Raw genomic sequence first — 25870 nt, forward strand, 5'->3', positions numbered from 1 at the left:
ACATTGTTTCTCTAAAGCGAAACAATGTAAACTCGCGATATCAGGATGGTTTGTACGAGGTTAGAGCCCTAGCTAGCTGAACCAATAGTGAGAAGTGAAAACTAGGAATTGAAGCGCAAACACGGATTTCCTGTGGGATAAACGCACAGGCCTGGCTGATATAACGGTAAAATAATATGGAAATACACGTGTGCACTACATTGTATTCCGGTTTCAGTGATATGTTGATCCACGCGAGTCCAATTATAGTCAGCTAGCATCAAAGCTAACGAACGCGAGTAGCTAGGTAACGCTAGGTAAAATGGCGGTCAAATTAGCTAGCTAGCCAATGTTATGCTAGCATTAGGGAGCTAGCTAGCCAACCGATCTAAATAACTATTAGCAAACGTTAGGTAAATATCAGAAATAGTTAACCAAACATTTATTTGAACAAAATGACAATTTATGCAATTCTTCACGAAAGCAATTCGTGTGCCTGCATTTCTGCGAAATATGGCGTCGGCTAGCTAGTAACAACCTACGTTAAGCCAGTCAATTCGACAGAATGTCGTAGCTAGTAGTGTGCTAGCTAGTCGGAGTCAACAAATTGCCATTTATCAAGCTACTTAGTTTACTAGTTGTCGAACTACACATTTTTGGTAATCCCATGTCTTTACCTATCACACTTAGCTAAACTGGCACAGTGATTAACTCACGACATTACTTAGTTAACGTTTGCATTTAGCCAGGTGACATCAACTAACTAGGTTGGCTTATTAGGTAACGTTATAAGGCCATCCCCAACTTAATAACAGTGCCTTCAACTATTCACACTCCTTGACTTTTTCCACATTTTGTTGTTACACAGCCTGAATTTAAAGTTCCATTTAAATTTTTACCCAATCATGTCAAAGTGGAATTATGAAATTTGTACTAATTAATTAAAAATGAAAAGCTTAAATGTCTTGTTTGAACAAGTTACATCAGTTGCATGGCCTCACCTCTGTGAAATAAGTGTTTACTAGTGGTGTAAAAATATTTTAAAGTACTTAAGTCGTTTTTTTGGTTCTGTACTTTATATTTTTGACCACATTCTTAAAGAAAATAATGTACTTCTTACACCATACATTTTTACAACCAAATACAACCAAAAGTATTTTGAATACTTAGTAGGACAGGAAATTGGTACAATTCACACAACTTATCAAGACCACATCCCTACTGCCACTTATCTGGCGGACTCACTAAACACAGGCTTCGTATGTAAATGATGTTGGAGTGTGCCCCTGGTTACCCGTAAAAAGGAAAATGGTGCAGTCTGGTTTGCTTAATATAAGGAATTTTAAATGATTTATACTTTTACTTTTGATACTTAAGTATATTTTAGCAGTTGCATTTACTTTTGATACTTAAGTACATTTAAAACCAAATAGTTTTAGACTTTTACTCCGGTAGTATTTTACTGGGTGACTCACTTTTACCTGAGTAATTTTCTACTAAGGTGTACTATTTGTGTACTTTTTCCACAACTGGTGTTTACCATGATTAAATGAGTACCTAATTTTAGTGCGTACTCAGCCCCCTCCTGTACTCCCTGTTGACCCATGACTCCGTGGCCACGGCACGCCTCCAACTCAGTTATCAAGTTTGCAGACGACACAACAGTGGTAGAACCTGATTACCAACAATGACAAGACAGCCTACAGGGAGGAGGAGAAGGCCCTGGCAGAGTGGTGCCAGGAAAATAACTTCTCCCTCAACGTCAACAAAAGCTGATCGTGGACTTCAGGAGACAGAAGAGGGAGTACGTCCCTATCCACATCAACAGGACCGCAATGGAGAAGTTGAAAAGCTTCAAGTTCCTCAGCCTCCACGTCACTGGCAATCTGAAATGCACCCACACAGACAGTGTGGTGAAGAAGGCACAACAGCGCCTCTTCAACCTCAGGAGGCTGAAGACATTCAGAAGAAATACTACTGCACTGTTGGAGCTAGGGACACAAGCATTTTACAGATGCACAATTGATAGCATCCTATCAGGCTGTATCACTGCCTGCTACAGCAACTGAAATGCCTTCAACCACAGGGCTCGGAAGAGGGTGGTGCGGTCTGCTCAACGCTTCACTGGGGGCACACTGCCTGTCCTCCAGGACACCTACAGCACCCGATGTCACAGGAAGGCCAAAAAGATCAAGGTCATCAACCACCCAGCCACGACCTGTTCACCCCTCTATCATCCACAAGGTGAGGTCAGTACAGGTGCATCAAAGCTGGGACCGAGAGACTGAAAAACAGCTTCTATCTCAAGGGCATCAGACTGTTAAATAGCCATCACTAGCCGGCTACCACCCAGTTACTCAACCCTGCACCTTAGAGGCTGCTGCACTGTCTACATAGACATGGAATCACAGGTCACCTTAATAATGGAACACTAGTCACTTTAATGTTTACATACTGTTTTACTCAATTCATATGTATATATGGATTATACTGTATTTTAGTCAATGCCACTCCAACATTGCTTGTCCCAATATTTATATATTTCTTAATTCCATTTAACTTTTAGATTTGTGTGTATTGTTGTGAATTGTTTGATACTACTGCACTGTTGGAGCTAGGGACAAAAGCATTTTGCTACGCCTGCAATAACATCTGCTAAATATGTGTATGTGACCAATCAGATTTGATTTGATCTCTGTACCCCACACATACAATGATGTTTAAGGTCCCTCAGTCAAGCAAATGAAACACAGATTCAACCACAAAGACCAGGGAGATTTTCCAATGCTTCACAAAGAAGGGCACCTGTTGGTAGATGGGTAAAAATAAAAAAGCAGACATTGAGTATCCCTTTGAGCATGGTGAAGTTATTAATTACACTTTGGATGGTGTATCAATACACCCAGTCACTACAAAGATACAGGCATCCTTCCTAACTCCGTTTCTGGAAAGGAAAGAAACCGCTCAGTGATTTCCCATAAGGCCAATGGTGACTTTAAAACAGTTCCAGAGTTTAATGGTTTGATGGGAGAGCTGAGGATGGATCCTCACCTGGTTTTCTTTGACTATTTTTCTTCCTTTCCCCCACCATGCAGCTGTTCTGTATCCCTTTCTTACTGAGTGCAATCCAACCCCTCACCAACGGCAATGAAATACCAAGTAACATGTCTTGTCATAGATGCCACACTCGAGGCGGTACCCGTCCTCAGAAAGGGCCAGCCGGAGCAGCTATCAAGACCGGGACAGAGACCGAGGACGCAAGCAGAGGCACCGCAGATCGCCCTCTTTTTCCTCTAGCAGTGACCGGGAGAGGGATCGGGACAGAGACCGAAGGGGACGGGGAAACCGACAGGAGGGAAGCTACGCTCGCTCCAGGAGGTCTGTTTGTATGGCTGTGTTATATTTGTGTACTTGCAAACAAAATAATTGGTATGTAAGCTTTTGTACCTTATGATAGTTTATCTGGTAGAAATGTTTGTTAAACTCTCAATAGGTTCATGTACCAATATCAAAGGGCACTGATGGCATTCATTGAATAACATGTAGCATGAGTTGGTGGTCAGAGACACCACTGCTCTAACCCATGGTGTTGGGCGCCTCTTTTGCAGCTACGATAATCGCTCGGCAGACCGCAGGCCATACGACCGGCGCTACTGTGAGGGCTACCGCCGCCTGGACCAGAGCCACGAACGAGACCGCGGAAACAGGGAAAGGGAACATGGAGGTGCACCAGCAGCAGCCGACGGCGGTTACTACGCACGTGACTTCTCACCGAGCATGTGCGACTACCGGAGGGGGCGCGAGAGGGAACGGGAGGAGTCGTACCGAAGGAAGGGCAGCAGGCGTAAGCACAAACGAAGGCGGCGTAGAACCAGGTCCTATAGCCCATCCTCCTCGGTGAGTACAGCCCGGCCCGAGCTTGTCCTTTAACCCTCCCGCTCCTTTCTATCTTTCTCTTCTCCTCGTCTTTCTGTCTCTCTACTTCTCTATTACCTTCTCTTGTCCACAGCTCCTGGACTTGGTAAGTAGTACAATCTTTTGTTTTGTTTTTGTCAGCAGGATTTGAGTAGCTGTTTTGTCTTAGTTAAATCCAGATTTACCTTCTACAGTCTTCTCATAAAATGAGTTGTGTAGTGAGACATTGACTGTTTTTGGACCCACGTGGATAAAGCATCATCCACATTCTTGCCTTCTGCGTTAATTAGACATAAATGAGAGAGAGGACCATAGGCTGGCATGTATCTATGTATCACTGATGATTTTAATCTTGAACTATCTTTTGCTTGATTGCCTTACCATCCTCTCATTTTATTTGTTTTCTTGGGAAGTACTCTGCTTCGTTTTAAGTGGGTAATATCATAGTTGATGTAGATATTTTTGGTATTTTCTGAATTGGCTTTTTGTTGGATGAATGGATGGATATGCAGGTTGCTTCCTTATTTGTAATAGCACAGGTTAAAAGGTAGAGGGGGAGAGAAGCAGAGGACAAAATGTGATCTTTGACTTGTTCCCTTGCACTATATCCCTATCGTTATATATTTCCTCACGTGGTGTCATACGAATCGCCCTATGACCACCACACCCACCTACAACCACTACGTCAACTACAACATCACCCTCCTCCTCCCTCCTCTACCTGTGCCGCCTTCCATCGCCGTGGCTACGGCTGCCCCCGAAAACCCCCTGTCCCCTGTCGGTCGTGTCGTGACCTGCTAATGCTGTGGGGGCTGCAAACAGCGGAGTGACAGCCGGACGCGGGCACTGAGTGTGAGGGACGACGAGGAAGGGCACCTGATCTGTCGGAGTGGGGACGTCCTGCAAGAGAGATGTACTCACTGCCACTACTCTATCGTAACCCTTCTCCATATGAGTATTTAAAACCATAGAGCATTCACTGACAGGGGAGTGCCTGATGATGATGCCATGGTAGAATGCTGTTCGCTCTAGCTCAAAAAGCGTGTGTGGATAGCACACCAAAAAAATGTTGAGGATATCGGTTTTAGATAAATACTGCTCGTTGTGTTGAGGCTATCTAGCTGTGGTTTTATATCAGAGATAGAGTTTTCCCCTAACACAACATTTCCTCAACTTCTTAATTGTCTCTTGCGTTTTAGTTTAAAGTCCAGGTCTAAAACAAATATTTTTTTTGTAATTCATTAAGTGGGAAAAGCAATTAGAAACGTTTGTTTGGAATAGTTTTGCAACCCCTCATATCTAGCCCTTTCCTTCAAAACTAACATGAGGCCTACCTAGTTAACATCCATAGGGCCTTGTCTGCGGTGTTGCATTTTTGACCTTTGACAGTGTTGCATCTTTTTAATGCTACACTTTATAGAAGTCTTTGTAGTGGTAAATTAAGAGCATGATTTGTATGCTTAAAAAAGCACAGTTATTATGATCCATGATCTCATAACACCCACCCACTTAACATATAGTCTTACCATTTTCCAGCTCGTATCCCTGGCATGACTTGTATGTTCTTCCAGTTTGAAACCAAATTTATTTGCTTAGCCTGCACATTTACACTTATTTCAGAAGTTTTGCTTGAGTGCGTTTTTCAATTACATAGGTTAACCAGTAACCCCCCCCGACACCCTTGCTCTAAAATAGGCACACCACCAAAACATCTGTAGGAATATACTTTTTTTCTTTCCTATAGGCTGCTGGGGGGCACTCAAACATTTTCCCATAATTTGTTCTGGTAGTGTGTGGACCCCGATTATCATAGGTTATCTAGGACCGTGTAAAAGTAAACATTCTTTTTGGCATCCCATTTGTCCACAACCTGAAAAGGGGGATGGGTGCTAGTATTGAAACGCCTGTCACTTTTTTTTGCCTTGATGTCCCTGCTCCGGTCCACATGTCTAATTCTTCTCTTCCCTTCTTTCCCACTCTCTTTCCCTGTCTCTCTGTCTGTCTTCCAGATGAGATTGTCAGCACTCTGGGGGAAGGCACCTTTGGGAGGGTGATGCAATGTATTGACCATCGTCGGTATGTATGAAAACTGCTCTGACTGTTAGCTGGTGGCCCTTTTTTAAAGCCTCCGGAGTCCTATTTTTTTCTTTAAGTGTTCCCTCTACCTGCACTAGGTGTTTACTATTTACAAATAGTAGTTCTAGAGTTAGAGCCCTCCTCCTTCGGCTGATCCTGTTATTCTATCATGTCGTGGCCGCTTGCTATGGGTGTATTAGCGCCTGCACTTAGGCTCACTATAGACGTCTGTGTGCTTCTCTATGGGTCCTGAGTTTAGGGGGCTGGGCAATGATACCCCATGCAAATTTGTTCCGTGCTAATGTCCCTGCCTCTGCCCCCTGAAGCACAATACAAGTTTGAACTTGAACGCGATAAAGCCTAATTTCTTTTTGGTAACATAACATGTTGCATAATCAACATGCAAGGACAAGGGAATAGAATGTACTCATCACAATACAGTTTGCTTGTATGAAATAAGGTGGAATTTCATGGCTCAACAAGTTTGGACAAATGTATCATGTTAAAGAGGCTGAAAAATATTTTTTCAAAAGCTATCCTTCGGGTATCCATCTTATTATAGCTACCAGACCTGTGACACCAGGTTCCCAAGCAACAGCACTAACTCGGGTTATGTAGATGGACCTAATTTAGGGAATCACAGCTTTGCACCGCAAGGTATTCCCTCGTGTGTTTTGTGTCTATATTCATCATGTGTTGTGGTTAGTTATGTCTTTGTCATTCATACTGTATTTGTCTTACAGGGGAGGGGCCGCTGTTGCTCTGAAGATCATAAAAAATGTGGAGAAATACAAGGAAGCAGCTCGTCTGGAGATCAATGTGCTGGAGAGAATCAATGAGAAAGATCCGGAAAACAAACAGTGAGTAGCCTACTACTGACTCAGACCACTACAGTGTATTGTTCATTACCAGGGATTTTTCTCCAATTTAAATACTTTCTCCAAACAGTGTAATTACATTCATTTTCAGGAATGGACTTAAATGACTAAAATCGGGTATGAAGTATGTAGAAAAGATAATGGACCATTATATTTAGAAATAATATAATCTTTGAGAACTCACAGTCACCAAAATAAAAGCTAGACAATCAAGAAGACTTGAAAATTACAATTTAGAGGTATTGATTTTATTAGGTTTAACACGTTGAGCTTTAAAACGACACCATTTTTCTCTCAGCTCCATGGTCAACTGTGTAGAATTGCAGGAAATGAGCTTTTAAACTGCAAAAATATCTCTCGGCTCCATGGAGAAATATGCATAAAGTTGGCTTAATAAATGCAAACCTTTCTCTACATCACTGAGATGGGGTGGCCTCAGAAATTCAGCCTTGCTTACCACGCCCATTGCCACACCCACCACCTAAGCCCCCCTTTTGATCCTGAAGAAAACCCCTAATTACACAGGACCCTGTGTCATTTTGTTTTTATTGACTTATGTTTACATTGTTAGTTATGTAACCCCTCTCATCTTTCCTCCCAGCCTGTGTGTGCAGATGTATGACTGGTTCGACTACCACGGCCACATGTGTATCTCCTTCGAGCTGCTGGCCCTCAGCACCTTCGACTTCCTCAAGGAGAACAACTACCTGCCCTATTCCATCGCCCAGGTCCGACACATGGCCTACCAGCTCTGCCTGTCCGTCAAGTGTACGTATATATTTATTTGTATATATAAAAAATATTGCCTTTATTTAACCGGGTAAGTAATTGAGAACACATTTTCTTTCACAATAATGGCCCGACATAAGTGCAAAAACTAGCAGTCAACTAGTCAATTGTCACTCCACAGCCTAGCTGTCAAGTGTAAGTGCACACCGATATTACGCTACTATCTTGTATTTATTGCTTTTGTTCAACCAGATGAGTTATCAAGAGCACATTCTCTTTAACAATTTCAACATGACCTACCAACTGGTCATAAGTCTCACTCCAACAACCAATGCCCTACATAGACCCCTATCACTACCGTGACACAAGCCTTCATTCATTCCTTTTTGTTGATTTAGCCATCCCCCTCCTTACTCACCTAGAGAGGTAGGAATTGGACTATAAGGCCACCATTGTTTGCAATAAGAAGTCTTTAGCCACATGAGGGCATCGTTGGTTCAAACACACCTATCAGAAGAGTGTTCTTTTCGTTGACCACCATCGAATGTGAATGGCTGTTGGGATTTTAATTGTTTTTTTCCCCCTCACAGTTCTTCATGATACCAAGTTGACGCACACAGACCTGAAGCCAGAAAACATCCTGTTTGTCAATTCCGACTTCACTATGACCTATAATGTAGAGAAGGTGAGACGAGGAGTCGGGCCTCAGGATAATAGGCTTTCTGCAGAGCCTGTTTTGCTTTCAGAGGCTACATCCCAAATGGTACCATATTCCCTAATAGTGCACTACTTTTAACCAGGGCCTGTTCAAATGTAGTGCTCTATATAGGGGAAAGGATGCCATTTGGGACACAGGCTGAGTGTCATCGCAAATGCTTTGGCAGTCAGCTATTGCCTGAAGTGCAAATGACAATTAGACCTAAATGTACCAAAACAAATGGGAATCATTTTCAGTTTGGATACAGGTATGGTTTAATGTCAGAAGCATGAAAATAGATAATGTCAATGTTACTAGATATCAGGACTAATCAAGGTATCATTCATTGGCCAATTGTCTAAAAGTTTAGCTTTACGTGTTTGAAAAAAAAGTTGCATTCTGCCTTTTATTTTTAACAAAACTATAAGGTTCTAAGCCATGTCCTTTTTCACCTTCCTCCCTACAGAAGCGCGACGAGCGGACAGTGAAGAGCACGGACGTACGGGTGGTGGACTTTGGTAGCGCCACATTTGACCATGAGCACCACAGCACCATCGTCTCCACACGGCACTACCGCGCCCCGGAAGTCATACTAGGTGAGTGACGTTTCAGAGTTAGCCCTATCTTCCTTCAGGCCAGTTAGCTGAACAATTGGATGAGGACTATTCTAAACTAAGGGTGGTGTAGCCACTACATTGACAATGGACTGCTATAGTGTTATGATTATTATGAATAATGACTAAATGATGTATACATTTAAGGTAGAATTATAACTAACAGAATTCTACCCTGTCTTTCTATAATGATAAATAATGTTTGTTCATTAGGAAGGGGTTATGTAGCATAGATCTAGGAAGAAAGGAATGTATGTGTGTGTCGAAAGAGAACAGAGAGGAGCATTAACCTATGTTTGAACCGACCTGGCTGTAACTCTGGGGAGATTAGATAAGACAGGGAGAGCCCCTCCAGAGCTCTCGGATCTGGGGGAGACTGGAACTGTTAGCTTAGTGGTAATAAACTGTGGTGAGACTTCATGAGAATATCCAAAGGTTGGTGTGTATGCATGTGTGTAGGTAGGGTAAGAGAAAGTTATAAAAGGAATGTCTTTGTATATGAACAGCAGCGCTCTCGTAAATAAACCTTACTGACTAACTGGCCTCTGTATATTTCATTTCAATAAGAACCTTACAAATTCTTAGTAATAGACAGTGTTTTAAGTGAAGCTCAGTTTATGAACATTAAAAACAAAATTCACATGACATATAGTCTGTCTGGTTGGGCTATTCTAAAACAGAGGGGGTGTTCCTTAGCAGTGGCATTAACTGCCATAATCTGCCAGTTCGGTTCCAGTCAGGTAGACACTGAACAGCAACCCACAGTCAGACATTAAGCACAGTTGACTGGCTTTGTACTCACTTTGCAGTACATGAGACAATTAGTCGAGTGTGCTTGCTCAGAGTTGAGCTGAGTTGATTGTCTTTTCACATACTTTCAAAGCTTAATGTGTAAGCTTACCCATGGTCTGTTATGTGGCCTGTATGAGTCCTTGTTCTATTTAAAGAAGCTAAATCTTCACCCTCTTGATCTATGATGCTAGTTGTGAAGTCACAACCAATGTTAAGGCAGAAAGCTGCTGCTGCCGAAACTTTGGTCGTTGCTTTTGATAAGTCAAAGCACTGGAGCAAGCGTGTGAGGCTAGGGTCTTACATTGAGCTTTTTCATTGTTTTATTAGTTTCCACCAGCCTACACAGCACCAATTCAGATGGAGTATCCCAATTGACAATACTTTTAGTCCAGTATTAGGCTTAATCTGTGTCCGGGAAACCACCCCCAAAAACATTTACCCATTCTGTGTTTTGTCCTGTAGAGCTGGGCTGGAGCCAGCCGTGTGATGTGTGGAGCATCGGTTGCATCCTGTTCGAGTACTACCTGGGCTTCACCTTGTTCCAGGTAAAGCCCCACTTCCCTTCCCAATCCCATACTGTCTGTGGCGACAGCTGCCTTCCAAGATTACTCTCTGTGTCTGGTCGATTCGGGTTGTCAGGAAGGACTGAACAAAGCCCAGAATGGCTTTCGCACACACATAAGCAAACACACACACACACTGAGCCAGAGAGCGCAGCAGAGAGACACATAATCCAATTGGGACCAACCCTTGGTTGACGTTGTCCTCCGTGTTCCGAGTTCTGCCTGGCTATGCTAACGCCATAGGTGATGGCGCTCTCATACTATTCCACTCATTCTATTCAAAGCTCTCAGCATTTATGGCCAAATTTTACTCTGTGCTATCAGTCAAATTGTTGCAAGATAGATAATGGTGTGTGTTGGCATCGGTCTCGTTGCTGATATCCACAATCTACATTTATGGCCATTTATACACTGAAAGAGATGCAATTAAGATTTACCTTTGCTGTCTTGTTTGTTCATCCCTCCCTCAGACTCATGATAACAGGGAGCATCTGGCCATGATGGAGAGAATACTGGGGCCGGTGCCCTCCAGAATGATACGCAAGACAAGGTCAGAGCTCACACATACACACACGACCAGGTGCATCTGTGTAGTTGCAGGTCAAAGTCATCCATCACACACACCCATAGTGTTGCTTTGTCTAGTTGTTGACGCAGAGCATCAAAGTGAAGTTGTATGTTTATGCCACATCAAAGGGCCTGTTGGGGATCTTTGTCTGTGGGTATTGAACCCTATGGCAACTCTTCCATGCTGCTGCCCCTGCGCACACACTGTTTTTATCTATATATGCCGCTCTTCCTCAATCTTTGCAATAATTTCTCTCTCCCCTTTAACTCAGGAAGCAGAAATATTTTTACCGTGGCCGTCTGGACTGGGACGAGAGCTCGTCAGCTGGGAGATACGTGAGGGAGAACTGCAAACCCTTACGGGTAAGAGAGCAGCTCCTTGTGTAGCACCCCACTACTTATCTTCCTTCCCATTCACCCCCCCCCCCCCATGTCGGATTAACCAGGGATTTCTGATATCAACCTCTATTTAGACATTATTGAAATGAACCCTAACCCCAAATATAGTATTCACATTTTCCTGATTTTCATTATGTTGATCACATCTCTGTATGTTCTCAGAGGTACCTGTTGTCGGAAGCCGAGGAGCACCATCGGTTGTTTGACCTGATTGAGAGCATGCTGGAATACGAGCCCGCTAAGCGCCTGGCCCTGGCAGACTCCCTCAGACACCCTTTCTTCGAATCGGGGACAGCAGGCGATGCAGTGGGGGGGAAGAGCTGGGAGGGCAACCGCGACATCAGCCGGTGACCCGGGACCTCCACAGACTCTTAACGATAGAGCGATTTTTCAGGTGGAGCAGACCGATACGACCACTTCAGGCGGTACGGCCAAATTTGATGGACCTTATCAGTCTGTCTGAAATCCCTTGGCCATTCATCACAGCATGGACCCATTTCCTCCTGCTTACTGTACTGCCCCCACCCATCTCCACAGTTAGGAGAGAGGCTCATGCTGGCAGCTAGAAAACCAGAAGGACTTCAGAAAAAGACAGCCCTCCTTTTAGTCCTCTCGGCTTCTGCTCCAACAGAAGGCATATGACCAAGAGGGGAGTTTTTAGCCCAACCTTAGATTACCCAGCTCCAGTCTTCCGCATGTAAAGGAAAGGACCGGCCTCGTGTAGTGGAACACTAGTGAGAGCAAGAGAAGCCTTGCTCTGAAAGCCAATATCGTGACCTCTTCATTTGAGGTGAAACGCTTGGAGAAGAGGGGCACTGTCTTGTATTTATTTGGAAACTCTTGCCACAGCTATCAATCTTGGCTAATGTTAGCCAATCGACTGGCACGTTTCGTCAATGAGTGATTGCCACTCCACATTTATTGCTTATATAGGCCTCTCCTATTGATATAATATATCTACTGTATCTCTGTTACGTTATGCAATGCTTCTGAGGAGAGGGATTGATGCCATATTAATGTAATAATAGTATTCACAACTGGACATGTTTTCTCAGCTGGTCTTCGTCTAGTCTGGGGAAATGACAGACACTCACAAATCAGACCCCATACAACAAACTGCAAACTGCCTTTTACATGTGTGATAGTATCAGGCCTGTGGTCTGAGATGAAGCACACACAGGGTCATAATAGTAACGTATGGAATCCCAATGCCACAGGCACACAGCAGCACACAGTTTACAGTATTTATTATGAGACGCTACCGCTGTTCATCTCCTCCCTGTACATTTATTTTTTTGTATAAGATTTAAATGTATAAAACTATGTATGATTGTCGAATTAAAGTTAAGTCCTCCTTTGCCAAGGCTTGTAGCGCTGTTGGTTGAGTTATGGGGAGGCGTTTTTCTCCTAAATACTCGACTGTGTCTATGAACCCTGATTTATTTAATGACTGTAGTGTGTTTTGGCCAATGATATAGAAGGCTGTCAGGAAACCCTTGACTGACCCTTGCCTATTGCTCTATTTAGTAGTGTTGTACCATCAACTCTGCTGCTGCCTAAATAGTCTAGATGAGTAGTGTTAGGACATGGGCTCTGAAATGATCTTCTCACCCCTATTAGAGGAGAAGGACCAATGTTCCCCTCCGATGCGTTTTGAGAAGGAGTAGAAAGGGGTTTGCAAGAAAATATTGAGATTCACCCATGGCCACTCTGTAAAGTCTGCCGTGTCACCCACAGCAAGGGCCAAGGACAGGAGGATCAGCTGTGGCAGCCATGCAGGAGTACCTACCGCCATGGGTATTCATCCATCTTTCAGTAACTCCCTGGCCTGCTTTCCCTCGCTCCCTCATCTGCTACCATGAAAACTAGAGCACAGCCTATACAGAATCTGTAGATGTGTGCCAGTAAACTAAGGTTAAGTTCACTGGGTGAACTGAACAATTAACCTTTAATAAACGTCTAGCTATAGAAACAAAAAAATAACCCAGAAAATACGTTTCATTGGATTTTGTACAAACAGTTTATTTCCATCGGTCAAAATGACATGATCATGGGTGGTGGGGATTGAGTGACTTTTGTGCTATTTGGGTACAAAGTAGTGGATGGCTGATGGCTCAAGGTTGCACCAATGAGTCACTGTCGGCTTCAAATGGCAGCTATGCTAAAGAAAAGTGGATATCCCCTTGCTGACATTGAAAACAAACGTGATTCATGCCTCAATGCGGTCTTCCTCCAGACTGTGGCTTCTCTCTGCCCCCTCTCACTCTTTACTTATGGTCAGAAATATCACCTGGCAACACAGGCCTATAACTACACTGACAGTTCATTAAACTAACCAAATTCAAATAATGGGAATGGGTCATTCCATGTCATTGAAAACTACATGACATGATACTTGTTTCTTTCCTACACTAGTTTGTTTGCATCCCTGTAATGAGATTAGTGCTTATGTCTTCAGCTAATTTGCCTGAGAAGCAAGGAGACAAGGCACTTTACCGGACAAATGCGCAGAAGTCCATCAACCGGAGTACCTCAAAGCAATACTGTTTTGCCACTGAGGAATGTGGATTACCTGACTTCTTTGGTTACAACAAATTGACTATTTACAGGTATGTGCCAAAAAATGATAATGCGGGTCACACTTGAAATAGCCTTGCATTGATTTTTGTTATGTATTTATTATTAGTATGGTTGGCTGTATTGTAAATAATGTAGTTTACATTGTCATGATAATGCCACTTTTCTAAGACCGTTCAGATCAACTTGCAATCAGAGACAGTGCATGTTTTAAGTTGTGTAGTTTCCCTCCTTTGTACTACCCTTGTGCAGAAAACATCTTCCCAACCTAATTATTTGTATCTTTGCCGTTGACAGGTTTGAAAAAACAGGCCATTAGTTGAGTTCCTCCAGCTCTGAGTGAGAGATACTAAAACTCTACTGCAGCGCAGACACACAACTAGAGAAGGATTTTAAGTCCCTGGGTGATCCCATCAAGCAGTTCAGCAATTGTGTCAGGGACAGGGACAAACCAGACAACAAAATACACACAAAAGTGCATGGGGGACCGATGGAAGAGCATAGTGGTGAGCATGGGCTCAACGGAAGAGTGTAGTTGTAGTCCGGAGGCACAGCAGTCAGAAGGAAGACTGTCTCTTGCAGAGAGCTGTACCAGACTCTTGGCTCAGAGCATACCAGGCTGACATTCAAAGAGAAAGGTTGAGGTGGTTGGCCATTGTTTTTAGTTGATATCAAATAATTAAAGGCCAGTTTCCCAGACAGAAATTATGTCTAATCCTGGACTAGAAAGCACTTTCAATGGAGATTCTTAATTGAACAGGCTTTTTAGTCCAGGCCTAAGCTAAATCTTGTCTGGGAAACTCCCTTAAAGCTTATTTAGATAAGTATCAGCATTTAAGTACAGTGCATTTGGAAAGTATTCAGACCCCTTTACTTTTATCCGCATTTTGCTACGTCACAGCCTTATTCTAAAATGTATTGAATACATTTTTTCCCTCATCAATTACACACAATAGCTCATAATGTATTACTGCAAATGTATAAAAAAAACATACCTTTTGCTATGAGACTTGAAATTGAGCTCGGGTGCATCCTGTTTCAATTGATTGAACATAATTTGGAAAAGCACACATCTGTCTATATAAGGTCCCACATTTGACACTGCATGTCTGAGCAAAAACCAATCCAAGGTCTAAGGAATTGTCTGTAGAGCTCCAAGGCACACATCTGGGGAAGGGTACCAAAACATTTCTGCAGCATTGAAGGTCCCCAAGAACACAGTAGCCTCCGTCATTGTTAAATTGAAGAAATTTGGAACCACCAAGACTCTTCCTAGAGCTGGCCGCTCGTCCAAACTGAGCGATCGGGAGAAGGGTCTTGGTCAGGTAGGTGACCTGATGGTCACTCTGACAAGAGCTCCTCTGTGGAGATGGGAGAAACTTCCAGAAGGACAACCATCTCTGCAGCACTCCACCAATCAGGCCTTTATGGTAGAGTGGCCAGACGGAAGCCACTCCTCAGTACAAGGCACATAACAGCCCGCTAGGAGCTTGCCAAAAGGCATCTAAAGGACTCAGACCATGAGAAACAAGGTTCTCTGGTCTGATGAAACCAAGATTGAACTCTTTGGCTAAATGCCAAGTGTCACGTCTGGAGGAAACCTGGCACCATTGCTACGGTGAAGCATGGTGGTGGCAGCATCATGCTGTGGGGATGTTTTTCAGGGACTGGGAGACTAGTCAGGATCGAGGGAAACATGAACGGAGCAAAGTACAGAGGTCCTTGTTGAAAACCTGTTCCAAAGCTCTTAGGACCTCAGACTTGGGCGAAGGTTCAACTTCCAACAGGACAACAACCCTAAGCACACAGCCAAGACAATGCAGGAGTGTCTTCGGGGGAGAAGTCTTTGAATGTCCTTGTATGGCCCAGCCAGAGCCCAGACTTGAACCCGATCGAACATCTCTGGAGAGAGCTGAAAATAGCTGTGCAGCGATGCTCCCCATCCAACCTGGCAGAGCTTGAGAGGAATGGGAGAAACTCCCCAAATACAGGTGTGCCAAGCTTGTAGTGTCATACCCAAGAATACTCGATGCTGTAATAGCTGCCCAAAGGTGCTTCAACAAAGTGCTGAGTAAATGGTGTGTGAACGTAAATATCACATTTACATAAGTATTCTAAAAACCTGTTTTTGCTTTGTCAATTTGGGGTATTGTGTGTATATTGATCAGGGGGAACGTAATACATTTTAGAATAAGACTAACGTAACAACGTGGGAAAAGTCAAGGGGTCTGAATACTTTCCGAATGCACTGTGTATCTGCTTGGGAGACTCTCACAATGCCACTGAAGCATCTCTAATGTTTCTGTATTGTGTTACTGTAGGAAACAGAAAGATTGTAGAGGTCCGTCAGGAGCAGGCACTTCCTCCCTAAGGTAATTCTGTGTCTGTGAACGTCACGTGTGACTGGTCATAATGACAGATGTAAGGCACTCGTTCAGTGGACATATATACCCATTTCATTTTGATGGACTAAAGGAGTTTATGGATGAAACTTGGGAATCACAAGAGACATGAGTGTCAGTTCGATTAGAATGTCTCTTCTTTACAAAGTGCTTACATGGCTACAATTGGCCAGGATTTTAGTATTAAAACTTACAAGAGACGGATCATTTAACCTTTTTTTAAAAAAAATGTATCCCCATGTAGAGTAAGACCAATGCCAAGAGCAACCAGAAAGCTGCGAAGAATGATTAGTTGTTGGTGCCTTCAAGGGGCTCAGTCTGAATGGGACAGGAGGCACCCAGAGCTCTATGGCCTCTAGCGGGGACCAGTGTAAAGTCATGTGAGCCAAAAGACAACTTGTATCACCTGGCCTCTACTTCCAGGCTTCGTTCATGTGCGTGAAAGCCGGGCCGAAGCTACATATCTAGCACTTTAATCTGGTCCACCAGCAGGCTCTATGTTGACCTATATTTATGTGGTAACAAAAAATGACTGGGAATGAGGTTACCCTTGTGAGAAGTTGAAGACACTGAACTCTAGGAAAAGCAACACTTGTGATGATAATGAAGCCAAAGTTGTAAAGGTAGAGGTATGACAGATGCAGAAAGTAAACAGCATAGTGGGTCAATTCCCGCAACAACTAAGCGCGAAGCTCAACTCTGATGTTTTGGTCCAGTACCTACCACACTCTAATGGCATGAAGCAAAGCTGTGCGCATGTGCGAGCTCATCTCCCTCATCTCAATATCTGCTGCTCGTGGCAATGTCATTTTTGCTGAGTCCACCTTTTAAGTTTGTTTAAAGATGAAGGGGTAAGTGCATTGGCATGCGCCTGTTATCGAGGTCTACTTTTTATTTTAATCATTTTGACAGTAACCCCCCAAAAAGAACTCCGACCTTGTGGGCGCTCAGAGAAACTGTTACGCCAGTGGGTAAGTGAATGTGAAGATGCATTTCAATTGCTTGATCTTTTCTTTGCCCCTGTAGCCGTGGAGATCACTTTGTCATTTAGTGCTGGTAGTCTGTTCTGTCTGTCATGCGCTCACTTGTTTTTATTAACCTTTTTAACTAGGCAAGTCAGTTAAGAAAAATTCTTATTTACAATGGTGGCCTACCCGGACCAATTTGCGCCGCTCTATGGGGCTCCCAATTATGGCCGGATGTGATACAGCCTGGATTAGAACCAGGGACTGTAGTGACGCCTCTTGCACAGATGCTGTGCCACTCGGGAGCCCGACCATTGTTAATGTTCTGCTTTAGACTAGAACATCCTCGATAGGTTTGTCATTGAACTGATTTACAACTTACGCACTTTAAGAAAATGTACTTTGTGTCAATTTGTCTGTCTGCCAAATGGAATTGATTGTCTTTAATGTTGCATGAGCATAAACTGGCAAATCTCTTTGGAAATGTATAACTTGATCACTCAGATTACCTATTTAAGAATATATTGGACATAGTGTAACAATTAGAGTTAAACTGACAGACTAGGCCCTGGCTTTGTGGTACTGTAGATTGAGTGCAACACTGCTGCAATTAAACACTTGATATGAAAACAGAATGGATGCACAATGCTACGGAAGAATACTGTTCTTATGACAAAGATGATGGCTAGAGGGTCACGAGCAATGGTAAATTGGGGTAACTAATTCCAATGTATTGAAGAGAGGGGGCATCAATATAGGAATAGTAGTGGACTTTCTGGCTCTGTTCCAAATGACACCCTATTTAGTTTGTCTATTGCCCAGGATCCATATGGTTCTGGTCAAAAGTAGTGCTCTACATATGGAATAGGATGCCTTCTCTGTGTAGTGGAATCGACATTCTGATGGAGGGATACTTGCGGGACGTTGTCGCTACCTCGCTCGCCAACCAAAGTGCATGAATAGAGGAGTAAACTGAAGGGAGAATATTCATGCACTCGCAGAAATAATAAAGAAGTATTTCTGAAATCTACTTCCATTGTCCTCCAAGAGCGGCTGGACCCCTTGTTTCACAGTAAGAGAAGAATTCCTTCATATGTTATAGGATCCTGTACCTATTTCCGAACACATACCAGGCAGTCGTTACCTGAGGATGTAATTGTTCTAACCTGAACCTAGACTGCGTTGTTACAAACAAGCTTTTATTTAAAGGTATATAAAAAAATACAGGCAAACTAAGGTGGTTACAGAAATGGAAGATTTCCTGTCATCTTTCCTACTTTAATTGAGGCCAGTCAGTGATGCTCTCATGGAGGTTGCACGTCACAATTATATACATTAAAAAACAAGCACAAAAGTACATTTCTCAGGACGGTGGATGCACTGTCAAGAGTAAGTAAGAATAATGGGTCAAGTCTCGATTCTCCACCCTTCTTCCGAAGTGTGCACTTCCAGACTTCCTCGCATGGATTTTTACAATGGTGGAAACTGTCTTCGGCCAATGCTTTTAAACATGATGTGGAGTGTACAAGTGCACACTTTGGGTAGTATCATTAACCATCACACCTCAACAGACATCACTCTCTCTGCTCCATCTTGACTTTAGGAGGCTTCAAGAACGACCGGGGTTTCTTCTCTTTTTTAGCTTTGCCTTTGCCTGCCTGGAAACTCCTCCAACTATCCACTCGGCCATCCCTTGTTTCCTTGTGACAAAAAATGTAAGGTATAGTCAGCGATGCATGAAGAAAACAGCAATATCGGGCCGACTTCTACAACAACTGACTTTACCCTGCTGCTGGTGGTGGTAACGCCATATCCCTGAATCTCAGTTTAAACAACCGAAGAGCCAGCAGCTACTTTTCTTAACTAGGCAAGTCAGTTAAGAACAAATTCTTATTTTACAATGATGGCCTACCCCGGCCAAAACCTCCCCTAACCCGGACGACACTAGGTCAATTGTGCGCCGCCCTATGGGACTCCCGATCACGGCCGGTTATGATACAGCCCGTGATCAAACCAGGGTCTGATGCAGTGCCTTAGACCACTGCGCCACAGGTACTCCGTCCCTCCTCATCCCAGCTTCTTTTGGGAGATGTTAATCGTTTACTGCTCAATGTCATTTTCACTCAAATGTAATTACAACCTTTTTTCAACATACCTCAAAGTTCTTCTGCCATTCCCTCTCTCGCTTAGCTTTCTCTGCCGTCTCAATCTCTTCCTCTCTTGCCCTTTTCCTGAGGAGAAAAATGACACAAAACATTGAATGGTATTCCCTCCTTATGGCCACCAAAAGAAGACCAAAGACATGAGGGCCATGTATTCCTATAATTCAAGTATTAAGCAATTACACTGAGCGTTCTGTGCTGATGTGTTCTGTATTTCACCAACGATATACAGTGGGGCAAAAAAAAGTATTTAGTCAGCCACCAATTGTGCAAGTTCTCCAACTTAAAAAGATGAGATGCCTGTAATTTTCATCATAGGTACACTTCAACAGACAAAATGATAAAAGAAAATCCAGAAAATCACATTGTAGGATTTTTAATGAATTTATTTGCAAATTATGGTGGAAAATAAGTATTTGGTCAAAAGTTTCTCAATACTTTGTTATATACCTTTTGTTGGCAATGACAGAGGTCAAACATTTTCTGTAAGTCTTCACAAGGTTTTCACACACTGTTGCTGGTATTTTGGCCCATTCCTCCATGCAGATCTCTAGAGCAGTGATGTTTGCTGGGCAATGCAGACTTTCAACTCCCTCCAAAGATGTTCTATGGGGTTGAGATCTGGAGACTGGCTAGGCAACTCCAGGACCTTGAAATGCTTCTTACGAAGCCACTCCTTCGTTGCCAGGGCGGTGTGTTTGGAATCATTGTCATGCTGAAAGACCCAGCCACGTTTCATCGTCAATGCCCTTGCTGATGGAAGGAGGTTTTCACTCAAAATCTCACGATACATGGCCCCATTCATTCTTTCCTTTACACGGATCAGTCGTCCTGGTCCCTTTGCAGAAAAACAGCCCCAAAGCATGATGTTTCCACCCCCGATGCTTCACAGTAGGTATGGTGTTCTTTGGATGCAACTCGGCATTCTTTGTCCTCCAAACACGACGAGTTGAGTTTTTACCAAAAAGTTATATTTTGGTTTCATCTGACCATATGACATTGTCCCAATCTTCTTCTGGATCATTCAAATGCTCTCTAGCAAACTTCAGACGGGCCTGGACATGTACGCAGAGGGACACGTCTGGCACTGCAGGATTTGAGTCCCTGGCGGCGCAGTGTGTTACTGATGGTAGGCTTTGTTACTTTGGTCCCAACTCTCTGCAGGTCATTCACTAGGAGTTTGGAGTGTGACTGTTTGAGGTTGTGGACAGGTGTCTTTTATACTGATAACAAGTTCAAACAGGTGCCATTAATACAGGTAACAAGTGGAGGACAGAGGAGCCTCAAAGAAGAAGTTACAGGTCTGTGAGAGCCAGAAATCTTGCTTGTTTGTAGGTGACCAAATACTTATTTTCCACCATAATTTGCAAATAAATAAATTAAAAATCCTACAATGTGATTTTCTGGAATTATTTTTCTCATTGTCTGTCATAGTTGAAGTGTACCTATGATGAAAATTACAGGCCTCTCATCTTTAAGTGGGAGAACTTGCACAATTGGTGGCTGACTAAATACTTCCCCCCCCACTGTACCTCCAAATGCTTCATGTACAATATTCAGTTAATTGAAATGGCACTGTTACCGTTCATGCATGTCCTTGGCTTCCCTCTCCTTCCTCTTGATTTCAAGCTCTGCAAACAACTTCATAGTCTGCTTGTACACCGCCTGTCTGAACTGAGAGAAGAGTGGTTTCCTTAGTAAAATAACAATAAGCCCAATATCAAAACAGCCTTACATCTGTTACAAGTTCAATTTTACCACTTGTCAATACCATTTCTGGGTCATCCTCCTCCACAAATTGAGGCTTCCCATCCTTCTTCAGCTGTTTCTTCTTCTCTTTCATCTGTTGCAATGAAAGATGCCACAGCACAACATTTTTACTGCAATACATGAACTTCAACTGTAATAGTAGCATCACTACTATTAATACAGTTGTACAGTAAATATACATCCCAAATTGCACCCTATTCCCTTTATAGTGCTGTCAGTGGTCAAAAGTAGTACACTATAAAGGGAATAGGGTGCCATTTGGGAAGCTGCCTATAAGACGTATGAACAGAGGGACCAGCGGTCAGTTACTTACATTATGCTCAACATATTCCCTTCCTGCTTGGATTACATCAACTGCCCTCTTCTTCTGTTCTGGTTCCAGCAGGTTTTTGTATGCCTTGTCCACAGCTAGAAATACAGTGGTATTGGGGGTTGATAAGAACTCTTTGAATGTATTAGGCTAACTGATGTAGACATATTGTGCCTGCAATCATATTTCTACCTTCAAAGGCTAGTTGTGCTCTGTCTGGATCATCCTGGTTCTTGTCTGGATGGACCAAGATGGACAACTGAAATGGAAAGACTTACTTGTTAGATATTACTGCACTGTCGGAGCTAGAAACAAGCATTTCGCTACACCCGCAATAACATCTGCTAAACACGTATGTGACCAATATCATTACATTTACTTTGAGACAAAGGTTAATTAATTTGTGTGTTTCAGGACAAACACTTTTGGATTCTTATCCACTGCCATCCACCTCTAAAAAAAACTATAATCGGCAGCTATATCGATAATCTGTGACCTTTGCCTCCCTAAAAACGATATCGGACCCAAAACTCCCATATCGGTCAGTCTTTACTTCGGACATCCCGAGCTAACAAGGTACAAATCTGTTGTTCTGCCCCTGAACAGGCAGTTAACCCACTGTTCCTAGGCCGTCATTGAAAATAAGAATTTGTTCTTAACTGACTTGCCTAGTTAAATAAAGGTAAAATTTTAAAAAATTAAAATTGCACGCACGAGGGGAAAAAGCAATGTTTTTGCATTAACTTCTTTGTTGTTGCAATATCTATCGCAAACGGACGTGGTTGTTTCACCACTAAGGTTTACAGTTAAGATGGGCAATCTAAACTATGAAATAGACAGTATGTAAATCGACCAGTACAAATAAATAAAAGCAGCAGTGATGGTAGTGAGTGTCAGAGTGCATGTATGGAATGGGTGTAAAGAGTCCATGCAAATAGTCTCTTAATAGGGTGCAGGTGGACACCTAGGGTAGGCTGTTCAACAGTGGTATGGCCTGGAAGCTGTCAAGGAATCTGTTGGTCCAAGATGGGATACTCCGGTACCTTCTGTCAGAGATGTAGCATACCTACCGCTCGGAATCTCTTCTTCAACTCCTCATCTGTTGCCTCTGGATCGATTTGTAACACCTGCAATTGAAATTAGGCAATTCACTAGAAGCAAAGTTGACACTGCATAGCCTAAGCAACACAGATGAGGCTGTCAGTAAAATACCAATTTACATCAAGCGATCCAAACCTCTTGACAAAGTCGCTGGTGTTGGACAAAGAATGTTACACCACGCCTTTCCCTTTGAGAAATACACTCTTGCACTTTACCATATTGCCCAGACAATGGTCACACAACGTTAACGCCATTTAACTTTGACACCATTCCAGCACATTCAGCAAGTATATCAAACGGGTTGAATACTGCAACGATGCGTCGGTCAGCACAACACCTAAGCCATTATGCCTGAACCTCTTGATGAAGTGGCTGGTGTTGTACTAAGGACCCTTCAATGCAGTTCTACATATCAATCTTGTCACAATAATAATAGATCAACTACAGTTGCATGTGACAGGAACTAGCCACTTACCTCAAAGGGGTTTAAATTGAAGTAGGACGACCCAGGTCTGAGCAGCCTGTCTATTTGCTGCTTCGAGGTTAGCACAGAGTCTCTTTTCTCTATCTGCTTTACCTGTTGGACAAAGTAATGTCATATTAGTTAAGGTCACAGAAGTTCACTCATGATCATTTACATAATCTTGATCCCTCTCACTGGCCAACTGGCGTAGCATTATACCGCAGGCCTCATGAGTCCACTTGGGGAAGGTTGGATAGATGGAACTGAGCATGTTTACATTCATTCCAGAGCACTAGCCAGCAGATCCAACCTGCTTTCTTACAGCTGCACTAGGGTCTGACAGGCTTCCTGTGTAGATTAATGCTGTGTTTACATGGTATGAGGTAGACGGCAAACTGGATGTCATTGTTTTCAATGCGAGCACAACGGTAAATGCCATCTGCCACTATGGTAGATGGGACTTGCCGCCAGAGTTAAAATATTTTGCCGTCCCCCATAATGTTGTTTTTCTTCCAGATGTTGATTTGCAACGCTGGCTTGCTTTGCCCTCAGTCTTTCTTGCTTTCTTGTCCCACTATGCAGACTGGTATGACAGCTTTTGCATACCTTGTCTAAACCCAGCATAAAACACCACGTATCGAGATTAACACCTCAATCACACCGACAGCGTCATTGCGTGTTGGTACACCAGAAGAACATTAATTTCTAATGTAATGCTGCATTGCGTTGCAGAGGCAGTACGTTCTACATTTTTCCCTGGCTCTGCAGTGCCTTCTACACAGGAATCCTGTAAGACCCAAGTACAGCTGTAAACAAGCGGGTCGGATCTTCTGGCTAGCTAGAGCAAGTATTGTAATAAAGTCTTCTGACGAATACGCTGGGGGCGTATCCGTAAGTGAAATACCGAAACTAATACTTGAAAGACTACAGATCAAATACAACCATTCACAACGTTAAAAAAGCAAACACAATTTCTCTACACTTACAAAACAAAATAGCAGTTTACCAAACTTGCGTATGCGTATTAGGATCACTGAGAATTGTTCTGGCGAATCAACACCACAGCTGTTAGTGTTAGCAATTGCTAGCTAGCACATATACACACACCGTGTTATGCGAGCAAACGTAAGCTAGCTAGCGTCAGCTACTGAGCTAGCTAACGTTAGCCTCTCGAGCTTTTTAACCAGCAGGTGCTTAAAGGCCTCTTACAAATCCAGAACATTAATGGTCGGAATTATTCAACACCTTAAATAGCATATATTTCCTAAATGTATCATACCTCTGTGTAGAAATGATTGAACAAATCATCCGGACCACTCTGGGCAGAGGGCTCTCCTCCAGCAGCCGCCATCTCGGCTTCATTAATCTGACGTCACAATATCCACTATCACGTGACTCAATGCAGTTTTTTGCGCGCATATGCACATACCTACTCATTTAAGGGTTTTTCTTTATTTTTAACTATTTTCTACATTCTCTTCATTATGATTCTACATCAATGACCCACCACACCTCCAGTCTATTTGACTAAGGAGTGATGGGAGTGCTGCAACAGATGACCTGGCCTCCACAATCACCCGACCTCAACCCAACTGAGATGGTTTGGGATAAATTGGACCGCAGAGTGAAGGAATAGCAGCCAACAAGTGCTCAGCATATGTCGGAACCCCTTCAAGACTGGTAGAAAAGCATTCCAGGTGAAGCTGGTTGAAATAATGCCAAGAGTGTGCAAAACTGTCATCAAGGTAAAGGGTGGCTACTTTGAAGAATCTCAAATATAAAATATATTTTGATTTGTTTAACACTTTTTGGGTTCCTACATGATTCCATGTGTTACTTCATAGTTGTGAGGTCTTCACTATTATTCTACAATGTAGAAAATAGTAAAAATAAATAAAAACCCTTAAATGAGTAGGTGTCCAAACTTTTAACTGGTACTGTATATAAACATAGGGGCCTTCAATAAACATTACGGGCCGTTTCCCAGACATATTAAACCTAGTCCTGGACTAAAAAAAGGTTTTGATAGGGACTCGCCATTGAGAAAGCTTTTTAGTTATGGACTAACCTTAATCTGTGCACGGGAAACCAGACCTACATGTCAATAAAATATATAATACATAAAGATTTGTGATCGCTAATAGTACAGGTCAGGTTTCATGTTCCAAACCATTCAATAAACTGCATAAAACATAGCTAGTTGATGTAAAAGCCTCACTGTAAAATGGGAAATACTTTGGATTTTTTTTTTTTATGCAAGGAATATATATTTTGGTGCTGAAAAACTATTTGGGTGTTCAGAAATATACCACATTTCCCACGATGACCATTTACTACCGATGCACAGAAAAAGCAGTTTCCTATCGGATATATCTAAGTATCTGCCCGTGCATGGAAAGGGAGCTCTCGTCAGCTTCGGAGCCCGTGAATCTTCCTCCACGCTACACTCCATGGACAACATCGTCGAGGTTGGTGAATCCTGTACAGGGCAGTCAGTCAACAGCTGCATGATCACCTACTGAAGCCTTGGTGAAACAGCTACTGCATGTCCACAGTGCACTGCAGCAGAGGCGGCAGCGGTTGACATAAAAATTACTATCTCAATCATTGTTGCAAGTTATATTCATTTTTCTTCAATATTAATTATGCTGATGTGTATCGTCTACTACTGATACTGTATGGAGAAATATCTTATAAAGCCCCATACAAATTATGAAACCTATTGGTCAGTCACCTGGTTTTGATTCATCTTGATGATTGTAAGGCCACAACCAGAGCAAAGGTGACACTGGGCCACTCATGAAGTGTCCAGAACATGGCATCACAGCAAGCGCCATGGACAGATGGGTCCCAAAACTACATTCCAACTTCGGATCACGCCATATCCAATAGTGTCCTCAATTGATGAGGT

General features: G+C 42.9%; 2 protein-coding genes across 4 annotated transcripts; one reads left to right on the forward strand and one right to left on the reverse strand.

The window, feature by feature from the left end:
• Positions 1 to 12: 12 nt before the first annotated feature.
• On the forward strand, positions 13 to 12623 carry LOC110496023 (CDC-like kinase 2a). 3 transcript variants are annotated; one of them, XM_021571645.2, is made up of 13 exons: positions 13 to 166; positions 3158 to 3357; positions 3588 to 3876; positions 4717 to 4807; positions 5904 to 5970; positions 6714 to 6830; positions 7450 to 7616; positions 8168 to 8262; positions 8741 to 8870; positions 10143 to 10225; positions 10714 to 10793; positions 11083 to 11173; positions 11372 to 11813. In XM_021571645.2, exons 2-13 carry the CDS (start codon positions 3158 to 3160, stop codon positions 11558 to 11560), a joined length of 1599 nt encoding a protein of 532 aa, XP_021427320.1. In that variant the 5' UTR covers positions 13 to 166; the 3' UTR covers positions 11561 to 11813. The 3 variants fall into 3 exon arrangements, with proteins under 3 accessions (XP_021427320.1, XP_021427319.1, XP_021427321.1); XM_021571644.2 differs by lacking the exon at positions 13 to 166 and adding an exon at positions 1741 to 2223 and having other exon boundaries at positions 11372 to 12623; XM_021571646.2 differs by lacking the exons at positions 13 to 166; positions 3158 to 3357; positions 4717 to 4807 and having other exon boundaries at positions 3743 to 3876.
• Positions 12624 to 18340: 5717 nt separating this feature from the next.
• On the reverse strand, positions 18341 to 24319 carry dnjc8 (DnaJ homolog subfamily C member 8). The gene is given in 9 exon segments (NM_001160670.1): positions 18341 to 18853; positions 19309 to 19384; positions 20898 to 20989; positions 21087 to 21158; positions 21399 to 21493; positions 21588 to 21654; positions 22466 to 22522; positions 22972 to 23073; positions 24239 to 24319. Coding segments are annotated over 9 exon segments (759 nt in total). The 5' UTR covers positions 24311 to 24319; the 3' UTR covers positions 18341 to 18727.
• Positions 24320 to 25870: the final 1551 nt, after the last annotated feature.

The sequence above is a fragment of the Oncorhynchus mykiss genome, chromosome 18 (assembly GCF_013265735.2).
Source record: "Oncorhynchus mykiss isolate Arlee chromosome 18, USDA_OmykA_1.1, whole genome shotgun sequence".
In the NCBI taxonomy this organism is placed as follows: Eukaryota; Metazoa; Chordata; class Actinopteri; order Salmoniformes; family Salmonidae; genus Oncorhynchus; species Oncorhynchus mykiss.